At 36.6% G+C, this 27723-nt stretch overlaps 3 protein-coding genes across 3 annotated transcripts; 1 reads left to right on the top strand and 2 right to left on the bottom strand.

Moving 5' to 3' along the window:
- Positions 1-5016: 5016 nt before the first annotated feature.
- On the top strand, positions 5017-12233 carry nucb2b (nucleobindin 2b). Its single transcript, XM_052532188.1, has 13 exons — positions 5017-5181; positions 5904-6029; positions 6530-6637; positions 6739-6871; positions 7163-7266; positions 8541-8726; positions 8958-9048; positions 9128-9186; positions 9298-9390; positions 9493-9582; positions 10221-10391; positions 11265-11325; positions 11426-12233. Exons 2-13 carry the CDS (start codon positions 5904-5906, stop codon positions 11506-11508), a joined length of 1305 nt encoding a protein of 434 aa, XP_052388148.1. The 5' UTR covers positions 5017-5181; the 3' UTR covers positions 11509-12233.
- si:dkey-10o6.2 (uncharacterized protein LOC100124608 homolog) lies at positions 12110-14314 on the bottom strand. The gene is made up of 7 exons (XM_052532189.1): positions 14044-14314; positions 13831-13955; positions 13673-13739; positions 13122-13275; positions 12881-13026; positions 12679-12789; positions 12110-12594 (listed from the first exon to the last, which is right to left on the bottom strand). Exons 1-7 carry the CDS (start codon positions 14194-14196, stop codon positions 12415-12417), a joined length of 936 nt encoding a protein of 311 aa, XP_052388149.1. The 5' UTR covers positions 14197-14314; the 3' UTR covers positions 12110-12414.
- A 1247-nt stretch (positions 14315-15561) lies between these two features.
- Positions 15562-26708, bottom strand: LOC127934677 (RNA cytidine acetyltransferase-like). Its single transcript, XM_052532211.1, has 29 exons — positions 26543-26708; positions 26249-26379; positions 26074-26165; positions 25770-25941; positions 25426-25548; positions 25276-25337; positions 24621-24735; positions 24435-24542; positions 24204-24337; positions 23993-24086; positions 23702-23800; positions 23354-23490; positions 23149-23273; positions 22881-23031; positions 21916-22012; positions 21409-21525; positions 21224-21325; positions 20842-20916; positions 20592-20708; positions 18519-18652; positions 18364-18412; positions 18166-18262; positions 17619-17729; positions 17360-17532; positions 17030-17149; positions 16738-16836; positions 16456-16529; positions 16066-16146; positions 15562-15974 (listed from the first exon to the last, which is right to left on the bottom strand). The coding sequence occupies exons 2-29, from the start codon at positions 26360-26362 to the stop codon at positions 15869-15871; spliced, it is 3078 nt and encodes a 1025-aa protein (XP_052388171.1). The 5' UTR covers positions 26363-26379; positions 26543-26708; the 3' UTR covers positions 15562-15868.
- Between the last annotated feature and the right edge of the window lie 1015 nt (positions 26709-27723).

Below are 27723 nucleotides of genomic sequence, written 5' to 3'. Positions count from 1 at the left end.
ATGGCAAATGCATGATGGGAAAACAGACCTTTGGCACACAAAAGAAGTCCATTAAAGACAAAGACGCCATTTAGCAGAAAGAGCTCTGCAGTGCTGGAAAATCTAGATGCTGAAAATTAACATCGTTAATTCTGTGAACATGCATCAGACATTAATAGACTTCTGATGCCTGTACTAATATAACACAAGCATAACACAGCACTATACAGGCCAGCATTCACAAATGAAACAGTACTGAAAAATGAAAGCTTTCTTTAAGAAACATAAATATAAATACATATTAGGTATGGCTGAACAATTATTAGAATTTATAATCACATTTACAATTACGGATGCCACAATTATGTAATCGTTCAAAGCAGCAATTAATCGTTCAAAGTCCACTTATGTTATTCTGCATGTTATTCAGTGCAAACTGTGTGTTCATCATTAGTTACTGGACACACACATTGATAACTTTCCCATTCAGCCATATATCTGGAGAGCTTTGTGTTCAATGGGCAGATGTGAGCTCCTAGATTGTTTAAACCGCACAGGTTTAGTGCATACTAAAGGTACCCTGAAATGCTTTGAAACAGCAGCTTTATCATAGACTGTATAAAAACATGGACGTAGTGTCCGTGATGTCACTCGTTGGTTTCCGAAGAGCGTTTTTGAAGCAAAAAGTGGGCGGAGGTGGCCGTCACCATCTTGGCAGTGCGTCACCGAGTGTCACTCCTGGATAATGGAAAAGGGGAAAAAGGCGGGACATGGTTGCTGAAACCACGCCAACCTTGCTTGATGGCAGTGACAGCAGTGGTAATCCACCTGTCACTCAAGTGGCTGAGCCCTTAATTATGCAGAACTTTAAGGCTTAATTTATACAGATGAGTTATAATAAAATTCACCCCCCTAAAATATATAAATATATATATATTTAACATACTGAATACTGAACGTACTTTATAGGAAATGAACAGCTACATAATAATTATGTAGAACCTTAAGAACCTTAAGGTTCTGAATGTGCTGTAATTGTTTGTGTGATCATTGTGCTTATAGAAGGTTGTGACAGACCCAAATGATCACTGCTTCATAGTTGTATTTTTCCATTTGCCAAATCTGTTAATGTAGTTAATGTAATGATTAGCTTCCATTTGTGGCATTTCCGCGCGTTGTCGGAGAGGTCTCCAATTAGATCGGTCACAAACATGATCCCTGCACGATGTAAGGTGTAGCATCTTTTTAACTCACAGTCATGCATTGTGTGCAACACTCTCTCTCTTCTCCCTCTTTATTTTTCGTCCATTTTCTCCACTGCTAAAGAACAAACTCTGAAGTCTCTTAAGTCCTGTCCATACTCCTAACAATTTTGGACCTTAAGAACTCTCTGAAGGGTTAAGATGCTTTCTGAATTACTTTTTTCTTTACTAGGACACAGAGGAAACATTTTTAAGAATCTTCTCAGAATTTCTGTTACTAGGAGCAACTCTTAGCACTAAGATTCTTCATGAATATGGGCCCTGCATTGTGTTGTTAGGAGATGCCAGATTTAAAAATTTTAGAATGCACAGAAGACCGAAAGACTTTCTTGACTTTTGTGAAGACAATTAGATGATTGGAGATCTTATTTGTGACTTTATTTATTTATTTATTAAACTAAGTTTTATTTTTTTGTTGTGGATGTTTCAGTTGGGATACAGGATTTGTTCAGATAAATGTTCATGCTACATTTTGGTTGCATTTGTAAGTAAATAAAATATAACTGGTTGTGTAAAATAAAAAATAAGCACGTCATAATATCAATCACAGGCCCGTGAATCCATCACCTCGTAAAATCCATCACCTTGTTTTCAACACTTATAATATGAACCATTATTAATAAGTGAGCACCAATAATAATTGAGAATAAAAGCCAAGCACCAAATCAGCATACTGGAGAAAATTCAGCTTTATCACAAGAATACATTACGCTATAAATATGGGCAATCGTTATTTAAAATTGTAATAAAGATTTACATTATTATTGTTTTTACTGTATTGTTCATTTTAATTATTCCAAACCTTTGGACAGTAGCGTATATTAACACCCATTTAGACACCCCTTCCATATCTCTTAGAGAAGCCTGGAGGGGAAAACAACATTTGTCACATCAACAATACATGGGAATCAAGTCAGAATTCATAAATCTCACTCACAACAACACAGGATCCACACAAGCACACACACAGACATAGAGATGCACAGTCTCCTCTCAGAGCCTATAAATCACAGCCGAGCTGAAGCAGAACTCCTCCTCTATCCATCTGCGTTGTGGAGCTCTTGCCGGCCGTTTGGCCTCACAGCCTTGTCAGCACTTCACACGGAGGTACTTCTGCGACTCCTCAGACCTACGTGTATATATTCATTCCAGTCACAAAGGCTTATGCCTTATTTTTCCGCCTGCACAGACAGCACCTTTAGCATCTGTGTGGGGTGTTTAGCAGTAAATTGCTACAGCCATGCAACATCACAGAGGCCTTCTAGTGATGGAAATATGGGTTGATTCCTGCACCTTGAAGCTGTGGAGCAGTACTGCAGGGATACGCCACACTTTTTGATCTTCGGTGTATTAGTAAAGTGTGTCAGTGCAGAAACTTAGAACTTCCCACTAAACTCCCACTATTTTTGTTCTTTGGTTCAAAATGTTTTTCAGCCCTTATTCTGTTCATTTATAATGCTATATGTTTCTTAATTGCTGAAATGCATGATGATCATGTTACTACTGAACCATAAATACAATAGGGTTCAAAAATATGAGACCACATAAAAACTTGTAAAATCATAATCGGTTTTAAAGGGTTTTACAAATTTGTTATGATAGGAAAAATAAGTCACATTCTGCATTGAGCTTTTCACTAAAATTATTATACTGAAAAGTATTATGTATACATTCCGAAAATATGTAGTCAGTAAGATTTATAAAATGTTTTGGAAATATCTCATGCTCACTAAGGATGCATTTATTTGCTGACATTTATTATTGATACATTTATCTAAACAATAGAAACAGTAATATTGTGAACATTATTACAATTTAAAATGATTGCTTTCTATTTTTAATATATTTTAATATGAAATTTAACAAAACAAATGTATTAATTTTAACAGCAACCATTAATGTATTAATGGATTTATTCAAACTGACCTCAGTCCCAAACTTCTGAAATATATATATACACACACACACACACATTGTTTGCAATATATTAAATTAAAAATATACAAACAGAATTTTCACTAGAGGACTTAATATACTTGTATTCATTTCATTAATATATTTCCAGACACAGGAACAGCCAGTTTAATTATATTGCTCAAATGTCTTTGTTGTTTTGTAGATTAAATCTACGAAAAACCACCAGATGGCTCTATTGACTTTATCTGTAGAGCAGATTCTTTAAACAGCAGCTGTTTTCAGGAGGTTATGAGAACAACATATGCTCAGAGTTAGTCAAGGTGGGAACAAATAAGGAAGCAAACAAGGATATTACAGAAGCAGTACCTGAAATAATCTTTATGACTTTTTAAAATGCAGATATAACTAAACTGAGTGGTCTGCACTTAATAAAGCCGATTTTCCTGAGTACAGTTTATTGCCTTGGAAGTAAATCATGTAAAATAAATTAATTAAATGACAACAAAAATATAATAAAAAGATAAACATAATATTACCTTAAATACTATAAAATAACACAAAAAGTACAAAAAAAGTCATTCAGAAAATATGAACAGATCTATGAAAATATGAACAGATCTATTTGTTAAAAACTGCAAACACAAAATAAGTCAAACGGAGTTAAGACAAAACAAATAAGAGCAAATGCCAACAAATCAGCAAGCTCAAACAAAGCAGAGGCGTAAAGGGCAACCAATGCAACACAACATTAGACTGAAGCAAAGCAAACAAAACCTACAGCCTTAGTGAAATCCTAGTTAAAGTTGTCACTTCTAAATATACAATGCTATATTGCAGTGATTGTTTACAGATATAAAGTAATGAAAGATAACTGATTAATATATGCATTAAAAAAGAAACTTGCATATGTATATATGCGTTTAGTAACAAACATAGACAAGCACTTGACATCCGCTCATGTTTAGAAAGGGGCTGCAGTATTTCATTGGTAGACTTTAAGTGCCATCTAATGGATAGATGTAGCCTATACATTGCAAATCATAAGGATTTAAATCATAGCAAACCTTCCCATAATTGTATCTACTACAAGGATACAGCAGCAAACTACAATGCAATCATTGTAAAAGCCACATTTAACTTATGTTGATTTGGTCTAGAATTGAGCGTAATATTGAGCTGTGTTTCAGTTTTTTTTTTTAACACACATGTAGTCTACTGTCTAATCTAGCTTTCTATGAACGTCACATACAAATACACAAGGAAACCATTGGTGGGCAACATACTTCAAATGTTTACATTTCAAAACATTCAACAGGTGCATTATGCTCTTTTAATCCTAAATTGTGTCTGAGGGATACACATACATTTAATAGACTAATAGAGGAGAGACACTTAGTGAATATAATCCAAATAAAAATGGCGGTGAATGGCACCAATGCACCATTTTTATCTAAAAGTAAAATTTTTATAGATGGTAAACCAAACATCGACTAGACTAATGTAATATTATTTGTTCTAGTTTCAACATTCTGGAATGTAGCGTCTTGACCCACCTTACAGACAACACTGTCAAGATAACAGTTGAGTGATAACAGCTGTTGTGATTGCTGTGTCGTTTTGGCTTGTTGTGGAGCACAGAAGAAGGGAGGGTGAGTGACACTGACACTCAGCTCTTTGATTTTGGAGCTGTGTAACGGTGGACTCGTGAACGCCACGTACCTCTTCTGACAAGCGTACTTGCCAAGTTACCATGGGAACCTTTGACAGACAGATCGCCCGCTCAATGACAGAGCAACAAGAAAACAATTCAAAGGCGGAAGCGCGATGGCTTCTCCAATCAGCAGGCGAGGGGCGTGGCTACACAGCTCAGCAGGTGGGGTTCACATTAGGGAACTGTGTTTAGGACACATGAGGTGAGACAAGTTGCAAATGAACTGTCAGGTGGATTATATCTGTGACGCGTGATCGAGGCGAAAACAGCAGCATCGAGTTTATAAATACTACTCTCAGGGGATCTCTTAGGGTAGGTGTTCACCTGTTGCTCCTTATAATGTCAGCTGCTGCTGTGCTCTGTTTTACAACAGATGATGCTTAAAGCCATATGGTGGAGTAATATAGTTTTGTGTTTAAAAAAAAAAAATCTGAAAACAACGTCATTTAGTGCCTAATGTGTCGTACACTGCCGATATGATTTCAGTCTGAAATTATTTATTTCGTATTTACTGAAAATGATGTGTTCCTTGTGACAGGGATTGACCAGATTTATTTTACACGTGCCGGTGACGTCACTCTTGGGATGTAGGAAGTTTCCCTTAAAAACAAATAGACATCATTTGTACTTGTGTAATTTAGTTTATATGAAACGTTATTTAAACTATATAGTTATCGCTAAAGGCCTTTATACATATATATTTGGTTGTAGATAGATATATTAATTAATGTTAGTTAATTTCATTCTTATAACAATAATATATATATATATATATATATATATATATATTATTAATATAAAATTAAATAATATTAATATAATATATAATATTAATATTATATTAATATTAAACATATATAATTAATTACATATTTGTTAAAGATAACTATATAGATATTTTAATATATAATTCTATCATAGAGTAATGTGTAAATAATGAATAATAATACTTAATAGATCATTTACACACATGCAGTAATTCCATCTAGATCTATATCAGAAATGACAATGGTGGTGGTCTTGTCTTTCCACAGATGTGGGGACCATCACACTTCTGCTTGACACTGTGTCTGTGGGCTTGTTTGGATGCACTGCCAGTTGCTGTGGATAAGACCAAAGTGAGCCCTCCAGTAGAGGATCTGGAGCCGCCTGAAAGTGTAGTAAGTAGTAATATGATTTAATAATGTTTTTCTCTCTCTTTTTTTTGAACAACTTATGAAAACATGTCTTTATAGGTTTAAAATGGGTGTGATGCTTCTCTCTCTAATATGCAGTGTGAAAACTTCTGACAGGTTTGGTAAGCAAGCATCACATAAAACGTGATGCTTAGAAGTTAAATTAAATTAATGCATTTAGCAGACACTTTTATCCAAAGCGACTTACAGTGCATTTAGGCTAACATTTTTTACCTAACATGTGTTCCGTGGGAATTGAACCCACAACCTTTTGTGCTGCTAACGCAATGCTCTACCACTGAGCCACAAGAACACATAATAATAACATTATAATAAGCTGTGCAATAAAAGCTCAACATACATAGACTACCTCTGTTCGCTTGTCCTTTTGCAGATGTTTCTTAACATATAAGTTTAAAAAGATTTAAGTCTCCCTAGTGTTTTTTCCTTGTGTCATTCTGTACGTCTGATTTGAAATCATTTAGGACACTGGATTGCACTATGATCGTTATCTCAGAGAGGTTATTGATTTCCTGGAAAAGGACCCACATTTCAGAGAGAAACTTCATAACACAGACATGGACGACATCAAGGTATTGCACTGCTTTACTTCCCAGTTCTACTTTGCAGAGGCTTAATCGGATTATCTTAACACCCCATTGCTTTCCTCTCATTCTCTGTTTGGTGAAAACAGCAAGGGAAACTGGCTAAAGAGTTGGACTTTGTCAGCCATCACGTGCGAACTAAACTTGATGAACTAAAGAGACAAGAAGTGAACAGACTGCGCACCCTAATCAAAGTCAAACAAGACATGAACGGAGAAAAGGGTATCAAAGGCAGCACTTTACAAGCTAATCTGTTTCTGATATTGTTTTGTGGCTCACATTTGCAGTAGAGCCTATTGTGAAATGTCCTCCACCATCTTGTTTCTTTGTTTCATTTACCATCGCCAGGCTCACAGAGCGAAGATGTTTCAAGGATATAGAATGTTGTGTCTGAGAGTGTCATTCATCAAACTCTACATATCACAGTTTACTTTATAAACCTGGAACTCTGGCCTGCTGCAAAGACAAGAAACGTCAAGAAAAATGAGATGCTCTTCATTTTTTTCCCTTAAGGTATGACAGTGGACCACCAAGCACTTCTGAAACAGTTTGAACATCTGAATCACATGAATCCATATACATTCGAAGTGGAAGACTTGGATCGTCTCATTAAATCGGTAGGTTTAATCCAACACTCACAATTGTCACACATTTTCATTCAGGGGCCAAAATGACCTTTTTGGCAGGTGAAATAAGAAAATGTACTACCCATAAATATTTTTATTTAAATAGTTTTTTTTTTTTTTTTTGCCCTGTGATAATGTAAATTTGATTTAGCTGCTTCTCCTAGCATATTTCTGATCAAAATGCAGATCATTTTGTCTCTGTGTATATGCACATGTCATAAAAAGGAATTGCTAATATGTATTATATGTATATATAATGCCACATGTCACAATACAACAAGTGCTACACAAGTGCAGTTTTTTCTGCCATAAACTGCCATAAACTGTCTGCCCTTTTTTGTGAAATTTTGTATCCGTTCGACAAACTTGCATAACCCCAGAACAAATGTTTGGGTGGAGTGAGGGAAAGAAACAGAAGCCATTCACCTTATTAGAAATCAGTGTACCATCAGAATGGTTTTAAAACTGTTAAGGTAAAAAAACTGAGTTGCTTTAAGTGCCCAAAATTAATTTCAGATGATCAATTAAAAGCAAAAAATGTTTTGTGTTTGATTTGCACATGTCACTGCATCAGTGAGGGTCAACAGTCTTATCATGTATTGTTCGTCAAGTACAATTCAAAATGATTTTCCTTTGTTGAATGGTAGGGATGTAACGATTAATAGCAAGCCGGTTGAAAATCAATTCAAGTATGTGATGGGAGTTTATATGAATGAATGTCTGAAGGGAACTTACTGAATTTAGAAAAAAAATTTAGAGTAATTTTTTTCTTTTCATCTTGCCTCTGTATAATGCATGCATATCAAAGCTCATGAGTGCAGCGCTTCTTTGTTTACAGCAAAAACCAAGGAAACACTTTAAGCGCCACCTGCTGGCAGAGAGTGGAATTGTATCTTGTTCAGCTCGTCTGCCGTTTCTGTTTCATGCAGATATTTTTTATGTGATCAAATCTTTCCTTTTTTGCTTCATATTTCGAAATTATAGAGTCTTATTTAGATTAAAAACTGTTCACGTTGTATGTATGTAGCATCTTTGTTTGGATCATGATTAAAATGCATTTGTTTGCCTACCACTAATTTAAAAATAAAATACAAATAGTGAATTGAATAGAATCAGGAAATCAAAATCGTGAATCGAAATGAATTGTGAGTTGAGTGAATCGGTACATCCTTATTGAATGGAGATCTACTGTATTTAATGATCTTATTGGTCTCCACACATTACATTTTCCTTTCTGCTTGTTTTTTTTATTTTGTCAAATCGAGGCCACTAATGACCTGGAAAACTTCGACAAGGAACGACATGAAGACTTCAAGAGGTATGAAATGACGAAAGAACATGAACGCAGGGAACATCTTAAAACACTGGATGAGGAAGAGCGCAAAAAAGAGGAGGAGCACTATGAAGAGATGAAGAAGAAACACGCAGACCATCCCAAAATCAATCATCCTGTAAGCTAAAGACACATTCCTGGAATTAATATAATAATCAAACAAGCTAATTTGTGATATTGAACACTTAATTATTATTTTGTATTATTATTGACTTGCTGAAATTCTCTAATCATTTCTTCCATGTAAACCCCGCCCCTTTCTTACAATCGACTGCAAGCTCATCTTCAATCAGTGTCTCCATCCAATCAACATCCAATGTATAGGTTTGGTCTGTATGTGTGTAAACAGGGCAGTCAAGACCAGTTGAAAAAGGTCTGGGAGGAAGCTGACGGTTTGGATCCCAGCGAATTTGACCCAAAGACATTCTTCAAGCTACACGGTGAGATTACCGAGCCTCTCTGTTCTGAACACTTAGATTATATCATTGCAACAACTGTGACAACTGTTTGATTTCACAGACACTAATGGAGATGGCTACTTTGATGAGCAAGAACTGGAGGCACTGTTTACCAAAGAGGTTCCCCTTAATAATCCTTAATTTCCCTTTAGAACTAGCATTATAGAGTACTTTGAGGATGGCATGGCTTCATGGGGTGCTAAATCTGATGCTTGTGTCCACCCGGTTCAGCTAGAGAAAGTCTATGATCCCACACATGAAGAGGATGACATGATGGAAATGGAGGAGGAGAGACTTCGCATGAGAGAGCATGTGATGAATGAGGTGGGGGCATCATAGCAGGGGACTGGATCTTTCATTGTGCTACCAATATTATTTCAAAGATGGTTCACTGATAATCCTTTTTTTTTTTTGGACTGTCTATAGGTTGACACTAACAGAGACAGGCTCGTTTCACTTGATGAATTTATTATTGCCACAAACAGGAAAGAATTTCTAGAGCCAGATGGATGGGAGGTAATTATTATTATTATTATTATTTATTTTTTACTTTTGAGGTCAACATGAAACAAAATCTTCCCTATCTATCAACTGCTTTTCATTGAGACTAAAGGTTCACTGCTGTTGAAAAGTATGTACATTTTTTCTTTCCTTTGAAAGAAATGAATACTTTTATTTAGCAAGGACATATTAAATTCACTGAGTGACGATAAAGACGTTTATAATGTTGCAAAATATTTCGGTTTCAAATAAGTGCTATTCTATTCCTCAAAGAATCCAGAAAATGTATCATGTTTTTCACAAAAATATTAAGCGGCACGACTGATTTCAACATGGATAATAAGAAGAAATGTTTCTTGAGCAGCAAATCTTATTAGAAAGATTTCTGAAGGGTCATGTGAGACTGAAAACTGGAGTAATGGCTGTTGAAAACTCCGCTTTACCATCACCGGAACAAATTATGTTATTAATTAATTGTTATTTTAAATTGTAATGATATTTAACAATATTACTGTTTTAATTGTAGTTTTGACAAAATGATTGCAAAGTAAATAGGGTGAGCATAAGGGATTTCTTTCAAAAACGTTACAAAAATAGTGTGCATTTCAATTGTTTTCTTGATGTAAAATGTCCTTTGTCTGCTTCCTCTTGAGACTCTGGAACAGAATCCGATGTACACTGAAGAAGAGCTGAGAGAGTTCGAGCAGCATCTGGCTCGAGAGGAGCAAGAGCTGAACCTGAGATCAAGTGAGCTGCTGAAACAGCGAGAGGAGCTGGAGAGACAACAGGAACAGCTTAACGCCCAGAAAATGGAGCTACAACAGGTAGGAGAGAGAGAGAGATTTAAGAGAAACTAATACATTTCACAAAAGTAGATAGGACTCATTTTGCAGCCAGATACTGAGTGAGTTCACACAGTCCTGGAAAACATCCAAATACAAGCAAATTTACAAAGTGTGATTTCCAGACCTGGAAAAGTCATGGAGATTAATAAGGTCCTTGAAATGTCATGGATATTTCTTTGTTCAATATATGTATAATTTTTTTGTCCTGAGGACTTTAAGTCCTTTAAGGAAAAATCATGAAAATTAATCTGTCTGAAAATATAAGAACCACTAAGTTCATGTGTGAACCTTATAAAGCCTGTCAAGAACATGTCCATATTGTATTTTACCCCCAAAATAAAAAGAAATGTTATGCTTAAAGTAGATGAGGCTTATTTCTAGTGACATAATGATTTTTTGTGGCAATATTTTCATATTTATTAAGCACCTTCCCCCATTCACATTACCATTATTAAAAAAAAATCTCATTATCATTACTGTAATGGGGAAAGGAATTATATAAACTTTACTGTAATGGGAAAGCTATTATATAAATTTTTTTGAAGAAAATATATATTACATTGCTCAAAATGACCGTAAAGCATTTATATTGTTGCGAAATGATTTATATTTCAAATAAATTCCATTCTTTTAAACTTACATTCATCAAAAAATTATTGGGGGAAATGTGTTACGGTTTTCCATGATGTATGGCATAAGAATCTTCTTTTAAAAACCTTTACAAAAATGACACCCTTTTAAATGAGTGTTTATGATATGAAGTTTTGTTGCACTGATTTTATTTTATGCCACTAAAATAAGCTAGTATTTTCTGACCTCAACACTTTCTACCATTCTGATCTTTTCTTTTAGGCGGTAGAGCACATGGGGCGGTTGAAAACGCAGAAAATAGAGCCTCCAGGGCAGGCCAAAGGTCAGTGTGTTTATATTTTGTGGTCAAAGGCATTTTGCCCTGTAAACTGGAACAAAATGTTAATTTTCTATCATTATTTCTCTGTTTTTGGCAAATGCAGTGCCTTCTGCTGTGGAAATACTACCTGGGGACAGTCAGCCTTTGTCGCAAGGTCATCAACAAGACCTCCCTGCACATTCTTAGCAGCTCAAGCTCTTCTCGTTGTCTGTAATGTGTTTGTTGTATGTAGTGTCATATTTCCATCCTCACATTCAAATGGACCTTTTACTGTCACTTAGCAAAGACCTTAGCTTTCCTTGAAGTCATCAAACAAATCATTGTGGTGGTATTCTCAAACACTCAAAAAATATATTAAATTAAGGTATCCCAAAACGGGTCGCTGATGTATGTAAATGGTTAACAGAATTCTCTGTTGACAATCACACTTCAGTCCACATTCTCTCATCAAAAGTGCAGATAGTTTGTGATGACAGTGATTGTACTTGAAACTTGAATTTAGCTAAAATAAATGTATTGTTCTTGTAAATGCCATGTTTGCTAAACCTCGTAGGAAACTTTTCTCTTTATTTTTAGACATTTTATATTATTTGATTGATTCATGTTAAGTTAAATGTTCCATAATTCAGCATTACTATTGCACGTCACTTCCAATGAAAGTAATATTGGATAGAATATAATATTTTTTTGCTTTAGTTTCACTTGAAAGTCAATCCTAGATTGATTGACAAGGCTCTTTTAATAGAGTTTCTGAAAATGTTGATGAATTACTACTGCACCGTCGTGATTTTTTTTTCCAAGCTGTTTTATTTTAATTGATTATGGTATCATGGTTTTCAACCAGTGTTCTACTGTAAACAATGTATAAATTTATAAAATATACAGAAATTTTATTAAGCATAAAATAGGTATGGATTTTTTTTTATTATTATTGTTTGAGCATCCTTTGTAATTTTGGATTAAGTGACTGTGCTTTACGATTCTCTACAATGTATTAAATTATCTAAGCTTCAACTGTGTTCTCTATTGATTATCACTTAATTTAGTTTTTTCCAAACATACAAAATCATATCATTCCACTTTAACTAGGATCTATTTTTTGCTGTACGAATCCTTGAACCTTGATAAAAGGTAGTCAATTGACTTCACAGGAGGATATTTATCTGATCCATCACAGCATGAAATGATGGCCTCGTCATCTGGTTGTACAAAGAAGGCCAAAGACTGACGTGTGCCAGAGTCACCTGCAGGGGGCAGCAAAACCCTATGAACCTGAGGGTCAGAATAATAGAGAAGAAATAAGCTTTGCCTGCACTGCACAATTAAATAAAATGTAATATTAGTGAAGAGACTCACGGCAGACACATAGACATCGCTAGTCCACCTTTGCATCAGGTCTGCTATGTTAATCAGAACTGTTCCAGGAATGCTGGGGGCTGAAATGTACTCACCAGCCCGGTTCAGGACCTGGAGGAGAACAACCCAGAGAGACATGCAGAGACAAAATTACCACACTGAACATGAATCTTTTCTCCTCTTGTCCTATATTTGTATTCACCTGCAGTCCACCCTCTGGACTTTGGAAGACCAAAGTGATACTCCCATAATCGGAGTGTTCACCACAGCGCAGCTGATCTCCCTTCACACATCTGCTGTTCACCGGAGGGTAGTACAGAGCCCGTAATGTTGTTCCATTCACATCACCTTAAAACAACCCACGCTGTAAAGGTCTTGCAGTCCTCCCAGCCATTGACTCACTGCATTTGGATGAAGAAGTAGTGCATTTCAATTTTACTTACTTCCAATGTGTTTATGTGCGCTGAGAAAGGCCTCTGATTCCAGGCCCAAACCAAGAGCCATCAGTCGGAGCACTCTGAGAGAAAGCTCCTTGCAGCGCAGGAAAAATGATACTTGCACATCTCGAAAGTCATCAACTCCTTCTGAAGGCCAACTCTGAACACATTGAGTGGAGTGTTATAAAGTAAGACTTCCTTAAAATATCTTAATGTTATAAAAAACAATTGTGCATATAATAAAATACTCATATATATATATATATATATATATATATATATATATATATATATATATATATATATATATATATATATATGGGTGTGTGTATGTGTGTATATATATATATATATATATATATATATGTGTGTGTGTGTGTGTGTGTGAATATATATATATATATATATATATATAGTAACTTTTTTACCATTATCGTGGCCCTTTTAGTATAAAACCAACATACAAAGTCATTTCTCAGGAAATATTTCCACTCAAAAAATTATAATTCTTATAAAAGTATAATTTGACTGGGAGAAGACAAGAAACATGTATTTACAATATCCGAGCGCAAAGATGCTGTATTAAACGCCTCCTTCAGATCCCCGGGACGTCGAGGATTCAAACTGTAAAATCGCAGAATATACAACCATTAATTCTCCATCATTCGTGAATTTTTTGCTGTAATGCTTCTGAAGCTGGAAGAGTCTGACATGCCTCTCCGTTTCTACCGAGACCCAGCCGTGGTTTCCATTACACGAGAAACTGCCCCTGCTGAAAGTTCTCTTCATGCTCTCTGGCAAGCAGAAGAACTTCTTTGAAACAACCATAACTTTGTCCACCTAAAACGAAGGACAGAATAATAATAGCCAGCCATCTACGAACTACGAGAACATTTCTCGTAACAAACGTGTAAACAAAAGGACAAACCTCGTCCTGACTGATGCCCGTGTTTTTCAGATAAACAAATCCCACCTCGGTAAAGGCGCTTCTTAGTTCGTCACTTAACTTCTTCAAGTTATCAACTGATAAATTTGTATTTTCCAGTTCGTAAACGCTGAAATCTATGACAGGTATCTCCATAGTGAGTTATTACTCTTCGAGACAACAACACGACAGAGTTATTTTAAAATCCTTTTGGAAATCCTAAAGAAAATACGTCAAGGATCTTCGCCTCTTTTAACAATGCAGTTGTTGAGCAATAGTCATAAAGGTCAACCAATGAAAGACCAAACCACGAGGAGCACATCACTGGACTTTAGCCTTTTCAGTGTCCCCATTCTAATCCTACTATTTGGCAGTATACGGTCTAAACTTTGTAATATGGACAGTAAGTTATTTCCAATGGGTAAAAGATTTTAGTATGCTTTCTGAAAGCAATCAAAAAAAAGTATTTGCAGTGGTATTGAAACATTAGTTGCATACGCATGGCAATCTTAAGTACATTTGTCTGCGCATTGTGTGTTAAAAAAAAAATAAAAAATTATATTTTTTCAAATTCAACTTTCAAGCGTAACACTATTTTCAAAAATATGCGTCCTCCAGTCGTTTACATAATTGTGGGTGGAGCTAAGAGAAACTGACCAATCATTATTTTAACAAGTGTACGCTCCGGAGTGCGCTCTGCTTTCGCTCCATGACTATAGTATTTCAGTATGTTTTAAATGTTCATGTTCATAACGTAGCCTATATGCAAATAAAATAATAATAACAGGAGTTTCAAAGTGACTTAGGGTATTTGTGTTATCAGCATTAAAAGGTATTGCTACTTTTCTGCGGTGCAAGTTTGGTTTGTGATGAAAATAGTACATTTTTCTCCGTTATTTAATCTACAGATCAATAAATCAGATACAGATGTAGCACTATTACATTTGTTTGAATGCATTATTGCGAAAGCTATTGCGTGTGAATGTGCTTGTAGCACTTTAAATCATGCTTTAACCCTGAAATACTCAGTAAAAGGAACAGACAAACTTCTCGAGAACTAGCCTGTAACTTCCCGCTTGGCTGTTGCCATCATGATAACCTTTTGATTTTAGAGATCCATCTGTATCAAGCTATAGTTAAATGTTTAACGTGGTGGAGCGAGTAAAAACCACGATGCTTTAACTTTTAAAAAATCCGCTCCTCCCTGCAGTAGAAATCACACCGCTCCACTCCGGTAATATACTCTGGAATTGGGAAAGTTAATAAACTGACTGTAATTGACCTTGAAAAATCACGTTAAATATATTTTAAAGCACATATTTGAAATTATAGTGAAACTATACATTTATAATTATCATATTTAGATGAATAAGATTCATCTGGAAAATTACCAGCTTCTCACTGGGTGGGCCTCAGTTGAAAGTAGCTTCTCCACTGTAGTGAACCAATCTCTCAATCATTATTTTTTACTAAGCTTAGCAAAGAGTCAAATGTGAATAAGTATATTTTGTACACAAGTAATGCACCGTAAGATTATAATTTATTTTACAGATGGCTTCTGTAATGAGCTTTCACAGAAAAAACAAGAGGTCTACACCATGGGAATATCAATCTCTGAAATGTGGTTAAAAGAAAGAAAAACAACAATGTACAACTTAATTTTGTTTGTTCACTGAAAATACATGGAGTCTTGCCAATTTTTTTTTAAACCATTTGGTCTTTAAAATTCTTACTGATAATGATATTTCCATTTGGACAGTTAAATAAATCTACTGATCATAGAAACAAGACAAAGACATTTCAAAATTTCATTTTAAAGTTAATTTCTTTATGGTTTCTTTCCAAATTTGCCCTTTTTGTCCTTATTTTTCTTAATCTTCTTGCCTTGCCATTGTTCTTTCTGGATCGTGGCTTCCAGTTTTCTTTTCTTGTCACTGAGGGGTAAAACAGAAAGATCTTGGTTCATAGCAGTTCATGATTCCAGACAAAACATCACCTTCCCAAGCTGCTTAGAACTCCATTTACCTTTTTATGCTAACAATAGCTGTATGTCCTGCTTTCTTCAACACTTGTTCCCATTCCTCGTCATCTCCTCGAATCATATACCTTAATAAAAAATTCAGAATGGATAAGAGTGGTCAACACTGCACTGTGCAGCCAACAGTAAACGGCCTTGATTCACACCCCCAGAGCTGCGTGGTACACTTTTTATTATCGATGGATGCGCTTTAATGAACTATTTAAAAGAAACACCCTCTCACTGCCATTATAAATATGTTTTAATATAACTCCGATTGGATGAATCGAAGAAGAAAGTCTTATGGCTTGTGAGTGAGTAAATTATGAGGTCATTTTTAGGGTGAACTAACCCTTTAAATGAATGCAGTTTGGATTATTTTCTTTGGGAATACTCACTCTGAAAGATTCATGTCTTTAATCTTCTCCATGTCATTTTTGTGTTTGTCTTGGAACTCTTTGGCTGCCTCATTCTAAGGAACAAAACATAGTTTTAATATAATACCTTGTCACAAAAATGTGCTGCTTCAAATAAATCCTGTTCTTTTGAACTTTGTTCAAGGGATCCTAAGGAGTAATATATAAAAAAAAAAAGTTTCCACAAAATAGCAGCACCGTTTTTAACATCGATAATAAATTAGACATGTTTGAGCCCCAAATCAGCATCGCAGGCACTCGTACCAGATCTTCATTAAGTGTCTGCACAGTTGGTTCCATGCTTATTTCTTTGGTAGCCACCATCTCTGCTTCAACTGCTTTTTCCTGAAGAGTGTTGAAGAACTGCAGAAGAGATTAAAACAAAAAATAACCACACACTGAAACAACAACAACACAGACTAGAAGAGGTAGAGGAGTAGATCCAAGAAGTGTCCTTCTAGTGGAAGTGGTCTGATGAGGTGGTTCAGAACTAATCCTTGTACTTTGCTTTAATCAGTGTGTGTCTGAGATACAAAGACAGAGGGCTTGGTCTCACCTGCACCACTTTACGGATGACACGGTTGAACAAGCCCATAAGCTGAGAACCAGGCAGCTCAATCTCCTTCTCCAGCTCATCTATAGTCTTGTGTTGAAGCCCAATTCCCAACAACAAAGCCTGAAAAAGAATTATGTTTTACATACATGCCTGAACACACACCAGAGATGCAAATTCAGTCTCAAAGCTAGAACTCAAAACAAATTAAAAATGTATAATTTTACACACACACACACATGGTATGAAATCAACATCTGCCAAATGTGGGTGAAAAACATTTGCAGGTTTTTTGTGGCTAAATACTTGGACAAACACACATAGTGAACTTACACACTGGGCAACAGAAAGTGTGATGTCTCCCAATTGTTTGAGGAAAAACATGCGTGCGATAACAGGGATCATGTCCATGATGAGGTGATAGTCCACCATGTTTCTTGAGTACATCTCCAAGCGCTTCAGGTCGTATGGAGTGAATGTGGCCGCTAACTCTGCACTGGTAAGTGCTGAAGAGACACAGACATATGTAAAGTCATCTTAAAACCAACACGCATACAATATTTACGTTGAGGAAGCAGATGTGGGCCTGTACCTGCTGGGCTGTCGTCCTTAGCGTTCTTGTTCTGCAGTATGTTGAGGGCCAGGGTCGGGCTAAATTTGTTAAACTGGAAGGATAGCAGGGAGAGGAACCTCCGCCGGAAATCTGTCCAACACAAGAAAAGTTAGTCTTTGAAATCAGAAAGAGATGGCTGAGTGAGCATTACCGTATTTTCCGGACTATAAGTCGCACTTTTTTTCATAATTTGGCTGGTCCTGCGACTTATAGTCAGGTGCTCCAGTCCTTTGAGACGGTAATGTTTTCTCTTGGTTCACGTCTCTCGGTTCATGTCAAATTAATTTTCTCTTGGTTCTTGGTTCTAAATAAATGCGACTTATAGTCCAGTGTGACTTATGTTTTTTTCCTCATCATTACGTATTTTTGGACTGATGCGACTTATACTCAGGTGCGACTTATAGTCCGAAAAATACGGTATAAATCTTATCTATATATTTATCATCACACGGCTCTCTGAAATACTTGATTCTGATTGGTCAGTTGCAGCATTCATACTATATTACGAGAGATTGGGAATATTTACCCTTCCAAAAAGCTGAGAGCCACTGGTTCTGGTCTGTAGACTCCTCAGCATTGAGCTCCTTCAGCATAATGCAGGAGTGCTCTCCCGTCAGGTCATTCTCCAGGTCACAATACAAGAATACATGCTTATTACAAAGTTACAAAATTTGACAATGCTTAAAAAAAAAAAAAAAAAAAAAAAAAAATGCTGCATGCTTACCGGAGTCTGTCTTAAATAAGCAGGAACAAATCCAGCCTTTTTCCAGAATCTGCACGGGAAAGCAAGCAAGAGATATTTAGGAGTCAGCAACATGTTTTGTGGCAGTACTGCAGTATAAATATCACTGTAAAACCTGCTTGCATGAAGCAACTCACTTGAGTAGTTGAGGAGTGAGACCGTAAGAGACCCCGAGGTAGTCCAGCCTCTCAGCGGTCCTCTCATTCAGCTTCAACAGCAGCGGTGGGAGGTCTTTCCTGGGAGACACCACCTCCTCCAGGAGACTGACAGCCTGTACAGAAATGAAAAAGACACGAGCAAAATACTAATGTTCAGAATACATACTTAAATGTACATTATTTATTAATACTTTTGGTGCAGAAATTATGCTACTTCATCAGGTGCCATTTAGAAGCACTAAAATGCAAAGGATTTTTCTTTAAACTCCGTGTGCACATTGCTGCCACAGAGGGTTCACTTTGTTCTGGTTTTCTACAAAAAGGTATAACTAATGATAGTGTAATCAAGTTATAACAAACAGAAATCATCACTCAGCAATAGTACACAATTCAAAAGTTACTTAAAACAGTTTCCACAAAAAGTAGCACAACTGTTTTCAACATGGCCATTTTTTTTGAGCACCAAATCAACATATTAGAATGATTTCTAAGTATTATGTGACTCCGAAGACTGTTGTAATGGCTTCAGTCATGTATTCCTGTGATCAGATTTGCCATCACAGAAATACATTTTAAATTACATACATTTCAATATATTTTAAAATGCATTAAAACCGTAATATTGTAAAACTGCTGTTTTTTTTTTAAATGAATGCAAATTATGTGGACATAAGAGACTTCTTTCAAACAAACAAAAAATAACTTACTGACACCAGTAGTGTTCAAACGTTTAGTGTAATGAGTAAAGGCGGGCGTACACGGTGCGAATTCGGATGGTCGGAAGATCGTATGTCCACGCACACGGCACGAGTGAGTTTATCTGAAAATCGTACGGACGACATGATATACGACACGATTTTACAACCTGCGAATTCCAGAAGCAACTGCACGAAGTTGATAGACGCATTCGACTTGAAGCAGCGCTGCATGCACAGAAGGATCACTGTATGACATTACCGCGAGAGCGATAAGCGAGCACACATATCCAATGCATTCGAATCACTCTCGCGGTACTTTGATGTCATACAGGATCATTCTGTGCGTGCAGCCTCAAGTGGAACGCGCCTAATATAACTGCTCTCCCTCTCTCATAACTGCAAATAAAATATTGATACGAGCCTTGACTGTTTCCTACACGTACAGGTTATTTTTCAGCAATAGGAAACCGGGACCTTTGGTTACCCTGTGTGTGTGTTCTTGTATATGGTTTATAAATATCTGAAATGGGTATTAAAATGTAAACATGGTTTGTGAGGACAATTACTGTGCTCTCGTAAACCAAATGGCTTTAAAAAATACTATACGGCGTTTAATAGAAATTTTAAACATGCATTTTTCGTGATGGATAGAGGTAGTGTATGGGGATATACAGTATAGAATACCGTTACGTCTATGGAGAGTCCCTGTAAACTACATATGCGTGTGTGAGAGAGAGAGCGAGAGAGAACTAAAAAGGCATTAGAATACGTTGCTAGAAACATCATACAGCGCTTGCTGTTCCTGGCAGACTTCAGCTGCCATCCTTGTCTTTCTTATTCTGTGGTTTTCCTAGTTCGTGATTGGTCAACTTCAGATAAATCAACAAATCGGCTCGTTCAACAGCACAAATGGCACGAATTCAAACCGATAGCTCACAAACTTTTTAGACATGTTGAAAAATGATCGGGAGGTCAGGAAGTGCTCGTAAGCCACTCTGCTCGGTTCGTAATTCATCGCAAATTATACGAGCCGCGACCATACGAGAATACGCGATTTCCACACGATTGAAAAAAAAAAAAAAAAAAAAATCGCATGCGAACTCGTACGACAGCAAAAATCGCACCATGTACGCCCGCCTTAAAATACAGTACAGATATAATCAAACAATGTTTTCTATACTTTTCTCTCTTTTTTTACTTCTATCAACTAATATAACAATTAAATACAGCTTTGTTTACCTACATAAGTAATAGAATATACTACCTACAGAAATACTAAAGCATTTTAATAAATGAAAAATGGCACACAGACTTTCATGAACATTTTTGAGTGATGACACTAACAGACCATTACCTCACTGCTCACAGATGTGATTTTGCTGGTCGTTGTCTGTTCTTGCTCATCCAGAAGAGGAAACTGACCCTCATAATACTGCTGTAGCAGTTGCAATGTACGGCTGCCGTAACCCATCTAAAGAGAGGCACAATAAATCACACATGGGCAATGATACAACTGGTCAAACAAGACAATAATGCTCATGTAAGCTTTTCACTGATCATGACTGAGGTTGTAAATAATCGGAGGAAAAGCACCAGTCATTTACCCCCTGATAATCAGGATTCACCGCAATACGGACAATCCGGCCCCCAGAGAGGCTTCCAAACTCAGGGTCTTGAAACTAAATGCAAAACAAGAGCATCAGAATCATTTCAGCTTCACTCTTTGAAACATTTATGTAATAGTATGGCATAAATTATCTACATACACTACTGTTCAAAAGGATTCTATGATGAACAGAAAGTTCAAAATAACAGTATTTATTAGAAATGTAAATCTTTAGGAAAATTATAATTGTGTATACTGTCAGTTTAGATCAATTTAAAGCATACTTGAAGAAAATTATTTCTTTAAAAAAATAAATAAACACTGAATCCAAACTGTAGTTTAACCTGTAGTGTAGTTTCAATTTAAATATGGATTTTTACCTGTTCCGAAATGGTCCACGGAATGAGGTCCCCCGAAGCTTTCTTCCCTCTGGACAAGCTGTTGAGGACGGATTGGCGGGAGATCTCTCCTTCCAGACACACCTGGAAGAGAAAACACAGGCTTCACTATGCTGTGTTTCATTACAATCACTTCGAACCAGATTCAGCGGTAGCTTTGGGCACACCTGGACGACTGCTAAGACCTCTGGGAGTGAGTTCTGTGTGGGTGGGACAGGGGGCAGCAGGCAAAAGAGATGGTGAGCAGGAGCATCCGAGAGCATCTGAAGGTCATTGGGTGAATTCTGAGGAGGGAGAGGAGTTTGGCGTTTATTGTTTGTGACATAACGAAACCCTCTAACGCAGTGCTTCTCAAACAGGGCTCCAGGCCCCCTTTCAAGGGGGTCACAAGATGACTAAACATATTTGAATTAATACATTATTAATATTTTGAGACAATCTAAATAAAAATGCTTAAACACAAAAAATCTAAATGTAAACTGAAATACTAATAAATAATATTTGGAGTCAGTTCTCCCAGTTAATATTAAAAAGTTTTAAAAAGTCAACAACAAAAAAAACCCTGAGTTTTATCAAAATGAAGACTTTTTATGGGGGATGTTTTAAATATTCTGCTACACAAAGAGAGGATGAGGATGAGAACCATTAATCTAATACTCAAGATATTTATTTACCTTGTAATGCGATGCTACATAAAGAGCCATAAGACGCTGGAGGAAAGTCTCAGAAGCTTTGTGATAACAAAACAATGTGTCTCGATTCACATAATAACTGGAATAAAGGATTAAAGAAATCTTATGTCAAGAAGGTAGATGAGTGACAGTGTTTTGTGTTATTTTGAGATATTAGGCATGGGTTTATATAACCGGGGTGTCCAATCCTGTTCTGCAGAGTTTAGTTCCAACCCCAATTAAACACATCTGAAGCAACCTTCACACTGCGATTCCGACAAATACACGGGTAAAGTGTTCCAGCAATGGGTCGCTAGATTTGATCTCTGCTTCATTACAGTTTGCAATTTTTTTTTTTTGTCGCGAATGTTGATCTTCCTTCAAAATAGCCGGTAAACGAGTTGTGCGATAAAGTGCATCATCACTACCACACGACATTAGATCTGGCTTTTGTTCACACAGCGCTCGTTCCGGGATTGAACCCAGCAATGTTACTAGGTCCCCGACCCGGGTTCAATGCTGGAATCAGTCCCGGGACATGGTTGCTTTCACATAGAAGGCGACCTGGCAATGTTCCGGCAATTTGCTGGGTCCTTCGTGTAGTGGGAAATGGGCTTAATCAAGGTCTTATTAGGCATGCTAGAAACTTCCAGGCTGGTGTGTTGAGGCAAGTTAATGCTAAATTCTGCGGGACGCCGGCCCTCCAGGACTGAGTTTGGACACCCCTGAGCTAGAATATGAAAACACATTTCTGACACCATGCCTCGGTAAGTCATAATTACGATAAAGTGTTAATTCTGATAAATCATCAAGAAATAAAATGTTGAAATTCTGCAAATGATTTACCAAAGCATGAATTTTTTTTTTTAGGTGGCAAAAAATTAATTACGCTGAATCAGTGTGATGTTAGAATGATCATAAAAAAGCAATGCTGAATATAGAGGTATCGTTTGACTTTTAGAGGATACAGATCACATGTCTGAGGTAAAGGGCAGCCTGAGATGATGCGTGGTACACTCAGGCAATCCAAGCAAAGCAGATCATTCAGCCATTTCTCCACAGTGTCCCCCTGGCCGTAGCGGATAGACTCGTGCAGGGTCACCTCATGAAGTGTTCGTGCTGCAGAGCAGGTAAGGTGTGGTTTACACATTATACACATATCAGCAGTGAGAAAAAAAAAATTCTTTTTTTCATATTACTAAATCTGGTTCTCTTGCGGCAAGTATTATATTTTACCTGCTGCCAGTTTGACTGTGCTGGTGTTTCTGTTCTCAGCCGAGAGGTTCAGCTGACTGTCTGCACTCTGCTGCCTTAACTGCTGAATCAGCTTAAGAGACAGAGAGCGACCAGTGCCCTCATACCTGCACGTTACCATTAGGATTACTGCATTGTGATTATAAAAACATTGCAAAAAGATCTAACAAGTTCTTCAAATACAGACCCATTGATCGTAGATGCCATAAACACAAGGTAAGGTCCCAGCAGTTTCTTCACTAAAGGCAGCGGGATCGCAGCAGCCTCGTCGATGACTAGCAGCTCAGCCTGGCCTAACTTCACCGCATCAGCAGGGTGAATGTACTGCAGATCAAAACACATCAGCAAGTTATCAATGATGCAAAATGCACCACATGAACCTGTTGTTTCTGCACTCCCACATATTGTATATGTACTAAAGTGGAATAAACCAGCTCCAAGCACGAAAATATCTGAGATTCCACGAATCAACAAACATTTGGAAGAAAAAAATGAAAATGATGGAAAATAAATCCAGAGATGGAGGTCAGTATACCTGAATGGTCTGGCGATGTTCCTTGAAGATGTTAACACGAATCACGGCTTTGTTAAACTCTGGGTTCAAAGACTGGATTATTTCATAGTCCAGATGTTCCTAGAATTTACAACAACAACAAAAAAATCTAGTTGAAAGAAGGTTCCTTAAAAGTATGCACGGGAAGACGAATTCAAAATTATAATAAAAGATGCAATAGTATATCATTCATACAAAAATAACACTGGGTTCAACTCCATGTTTTATTTCAAGTAACACATCATATCTACCCTTATCTTCAGTGATGATTACCTGATACTGGAGAGCATCAAAACCCTTAAATACGAACTCAAACAGCGTGTGCAGATTGTCTGGGCTGGGTGATGTGACAAAAATATTTGAATAGCTGAGAAGAGAAGTACAACACAAACACAATAAGTTATTTATTAGCATAAATTGCAGTCAGGAGGCAAATGCAACAAGACAAAAAATCTTATTCATAATACCCTACTACTGTACATACCCAAATGCAACAGCTCCAGCTATAGCCAATCCCAGTGCAGCAGATTTGCCTCGACCACGGGCAGCAGTAAGAGCTACAGTGCTCCGCAAGGTCTTCTCTGAAATAGCCTCGATGAACTTAAGCACTGCTTTGGCCTAAAGACAATAAACACAGGCAAAATAAAATATTAAGTTGGTTCCACATGAAACAACTCAACATCGAGATATTAACATCGAGTTATTTTAATTATACCTGGTCCATAGTTTTACAGCTGTCCACTAGAACACCAACTGGCTGTGTGTCCTGTAAAGACTCCTTTAGGTCCTTTAGCTCTTGTTCCCTTGGAGACAGTCCATCATCCTGTTGGCAAATACAAAGATTATGGACTTCATATGAGCTAATCAAACGAAGCACTGTCTAATAAAGAACAAGAGTTACCTGCGTCTTTGGAGGGACGGGTTTGATGTTAGTAATGTGAGTGGAGACTGGCAGGATGTTGAGTTGGTCATCAATCACAACACATGTCTTACAGGAGGAGAGAGACAGGATGAATCTGGGGGAAATAAGATTTGATCATTATTGCATGCATTTCTTTTTTCTTACAGGCCAGTATGTGCACCTCAGATTAGGGCTGAAGGAAGTAAATAAAATCTAAATCATGTGGATCATTTGTATCTGTTCGGAGTTTGGGTCACTTGTAACTTGCATTTGAGAACGCAACATGTCATTAACAAAGAAGCTTTAAAGGCTCCCTGTGGCTGTCCATGAAAATAATAGTTTGGGATATAACAGAAATTAAGACTTTTTCTTAAATACTTTTTGGACTGTGAAATAGTATTACAATAGTACTATTTTTGATTAATGTTTATTTATTTATAATGATCATCAAAATAAAATTATAAAATGAATTTATTCATAAATAAGAATTCATTAATATGAATTATTATTATTTTGACATCTTAAATCATAAAATATTTGGCCAAACTGTGCAGTCAAAAAAGTAATCATTTTAAAACACAATCACAAATAAATAGATAACAGATATATAAATATTATAATCAGGGGTTTCGTAATCAAATGCCAAAAGACTGACCTTTCGTTGAACCTTCCAACAACATCCTGGTGAGCCTCTGTCCTGTATCGAGAATGAACATCCTGAAAGAAAACATGAATTTTAATAATTATATTCAAGCAAAAATTGCCATGTTGATATTAGTATACAACCACTTCAGAGGCCATTCACCATTGTCATTGTGTACAGCTGCTTCAGTGAGTTCATAGACCTCAGAAGAATGACCACAATGCCTCCACCCTCCACAGTCTCAATGGTCCGAGCCAAGAGGTTGGGAGTGAGAGCTTCAAAGTCCTGTAATGGAAAAAGAGACAAGAACTTCACCCTAAACTGCTGCAAACCCCATTGTACTACACACACATTTTTACAAGTATTTTTCTAAATTCTAAAACCACCCCCTTCAGGTTGTGTTACATGTGTCTTTTTAGCTAAGAAATCTTTGCAGACTTTTATGAATACATGGATTTTAGAAGTAAGGCTTTACAGATGTCTGAGAAGCTCGTCATTGTTATTACCTGCAGAACACACATGCCATAGGTGTTTCCCAGGATCTTGTGTGTTTCGTTGTAGTAGCAGTATCGGATGTTGGTAGCAGCAACGAAGAGCTCAAAAGGATCATCCTTGTTTAGGTTCAGTGTGCCTGTTTTGATCTTCTTCTGCAGCTGTCGCATCCTCTTCTTTCGATTACTATAAAAAAAAAAAAAAAAAGATTAATTTCTATGAAGGTTCCTACAATTTTACATGCAACTCACAATCTGAAAGAAAAGTAGTTTGTGAACAATTAATATTGATGGTGGACCTACAATAAAATAGTCATACCTGCTGAAGCTAAGCTCTTTTTTGTAACACCATAACACTGATGGCCGGGCTCTGACTGTTGCTTTAGACAGCATGTGGTGCAGAACGACAACCTGGATGCAAATTGCACATATGCGTGAGGTTTAGCCAACGTAGTAACAGTATTAAAATATTTTTAAACCCAATTATGCTTTACCTGATCTCTGCCACGATCACCAACTATCACGAACATTGATCGATGGTGCTGTGCGACGCCGTTTTCTATCTGGACTCGAATGCGATTGTCCACCTTCTTCCGAAAAGTTGCCATTGCTTCCCAAATGCACCCTGTCACCACGAACATGACAAAATCAGCTTTACATATAAAATGTATTAAGTGAAATTAAGTTAACACTGTAGTGCGTGGTAACATACTTTAAACACATTTTACATAGCGTTCAGACAAACCTAGGCGTATTATTAACATGTTTATTCATATCGCAAGACATACCTCAAATGTTCCAACGATAAAACAAAATACGCTGTTCAATTCTTATAAACAATTTTTAGGGCAATAAAACTTCGCCTCGTTTACAGCAGACTATCATGCTCCAACATTCACGTGGGAAACCATCGGCGAAGGACCCCGGCATGATGGACCCCAAAACAGACTTATAGAAGTCAATGATAACGCCTGTTTAGAATGACCGAATAACGCGCGTATTATTTTTATTTAATAAATTAATTTAATTTAATAAATTAATTTTGCACACATCAGACTAAAACTGCGTGTTTATTTATTTATATTTATATTTATATATATATATATATATATATATATATATATATATATATATATATGTTTTCAGATTCGTCAAGGCGATAGACTTGTATCATTGTGGGAGTTGTAGTCTTTCTGTAGAACCGTAATTTCGTTACATTGGCCTTCTACGTCAGGGATTCACAAACTTTTCAACCCACGACCCCCCCAAATAACAGTGCCAGTAGCTCGGGACCCCCACTTTCCTCTGAGGTGGTTAAACTAAGCTTTACAAACATGCACTTAAAGCATATGACAACAGAAAAGAACACAACAGTCTAATAACAACATTATTAAAACTTAGTCATTATTTACATTTCAACATTAATCTTGCCTAATTCGTTAAGTGGGCAACATTCTGGAATAAAAAATTCCACAGAGTTTTCTTTTTAATTCAACATTTTATTTATGGTTAAAATATTTTCAAAAATGTATTTCTGGAAGCCATCGAACTCTCCTTATGGTTTCACACCCCCTGGGGGGTCTCGACCCCTACTTTGGGAACCCCTGCTCTATGAAACAAACTCAAACTTTTAAATTTACGGTTTCTGTATTTTTTTATAGATTTGTGCAGGTTGTCCTCAGTGTGTTGCGCTTCATTCAGTTTGTGATGTACTTTTGATTGTAACTGTTATTCAAAATGTGGTTGTGCAAGATTAATTAAAATTCATGTTTCCTAGAAGTCTTATTCTTTTACTTTTTAGTCTTTACAGTCTGACTTTTATCCTTTAAATCACCAGTGGTCACAAACGGTCCCTACTTTACATTAGCAGTGATATGACTCATATAGAAGCAGTAAATAAAAGGAAGCACCAATAATAGAGCAGAGAATCCGGTGTTTGTTATTTGTTTAAGACTACTTCCAATGTAGA

This window comes from Carassius gibelio, chromosome A18 (genome assembly GCF_023724105.1).
Source record: "Carassius gibelio isolate Cgi1373 ecotype wild population from Czech Republic chromosome A18, carGib1.2-hapl.c, whole genome shotgun sequence".
Lineage (NCBI taxonomy): Eukaryota > Metazoa > Chordata > Actinopteri > Cypriniformes > Cyprinidae > Carassius > Carassius gibelio.
The sequence above is the reverse complement of the archived record's forward strand: the minus strand, read 5'-3'. Positions and strand labels throughout refer to the sequence as shown.

Excerpts from the sequence above, each read along its gene's own strand:
- nucb2b (XM_052532188.1), top strand. The coding sequence starts at position 5,904 with ATGTGGGGACCATCACACTTCTGCTTGACACTGTGTCTGTGGGCTTGT. Across the intron at positions 7,267-8,540 it reads TGGATCGTCTCATTAAATCG|GCCACTAATGACCTGGAAAA; the intron begins GTAGGTTTAATC and ends TGTCAAATCGAG. Across the intron at positions 9,583-10,220 it reads TAGAGCCAGATGGATGGGAG|ACTCTGGAACAGAATCCGAT; the intron begins GTAATTATTATT and ends CTTCCTCTTGAG.
- si:dkey-10o6.2 (XM_052532189.1), bottom strand. The coding sequence starts at position 14,196 with ATGGAGATACCTGTCATAGATTTCAGCGTTTACGAACTGGAAAATACA. Across the intron at positions 13,956-14,043 it reads CGGGCATCAGTCAGGACGAG|GTGGACAAAGTTATGGTTGT; the intron begins GTTTGTCCTTTT and ends CCTTCGTTTTAG. Across the intron at positions 13,276-13,672 it reads CATCTTTGCGCTCGGATATT|AGTTGGCCTTCAGAAGGAGT; the intron begins GTAAATACATGT and ends CAATGTGTTCAG.
- LOC127934677 (XM_052532211.1), bottom strand. The coding sequence starts at position 26,362 with ATGGCAACTTTTCGGAAGAAGGTGGACAATCGCATTCGAGTCCAGATA. Across the intron at positions 24,736-25,275 it reads GTTGGAAGGTTCAACGAAAG|ATTCATCCTGTCTCTCTCCT; the intron begins GTCAGTCTTTTG and ends TATTTCCCCCAG. Across the intron at positions 23,801-23,992 it reads TTGATGCTCTCCAGTATCAG|GAACATCTGGACTATGAAAT; the intron begins GTAATCATCACT and ends TGTAAATTCTAG.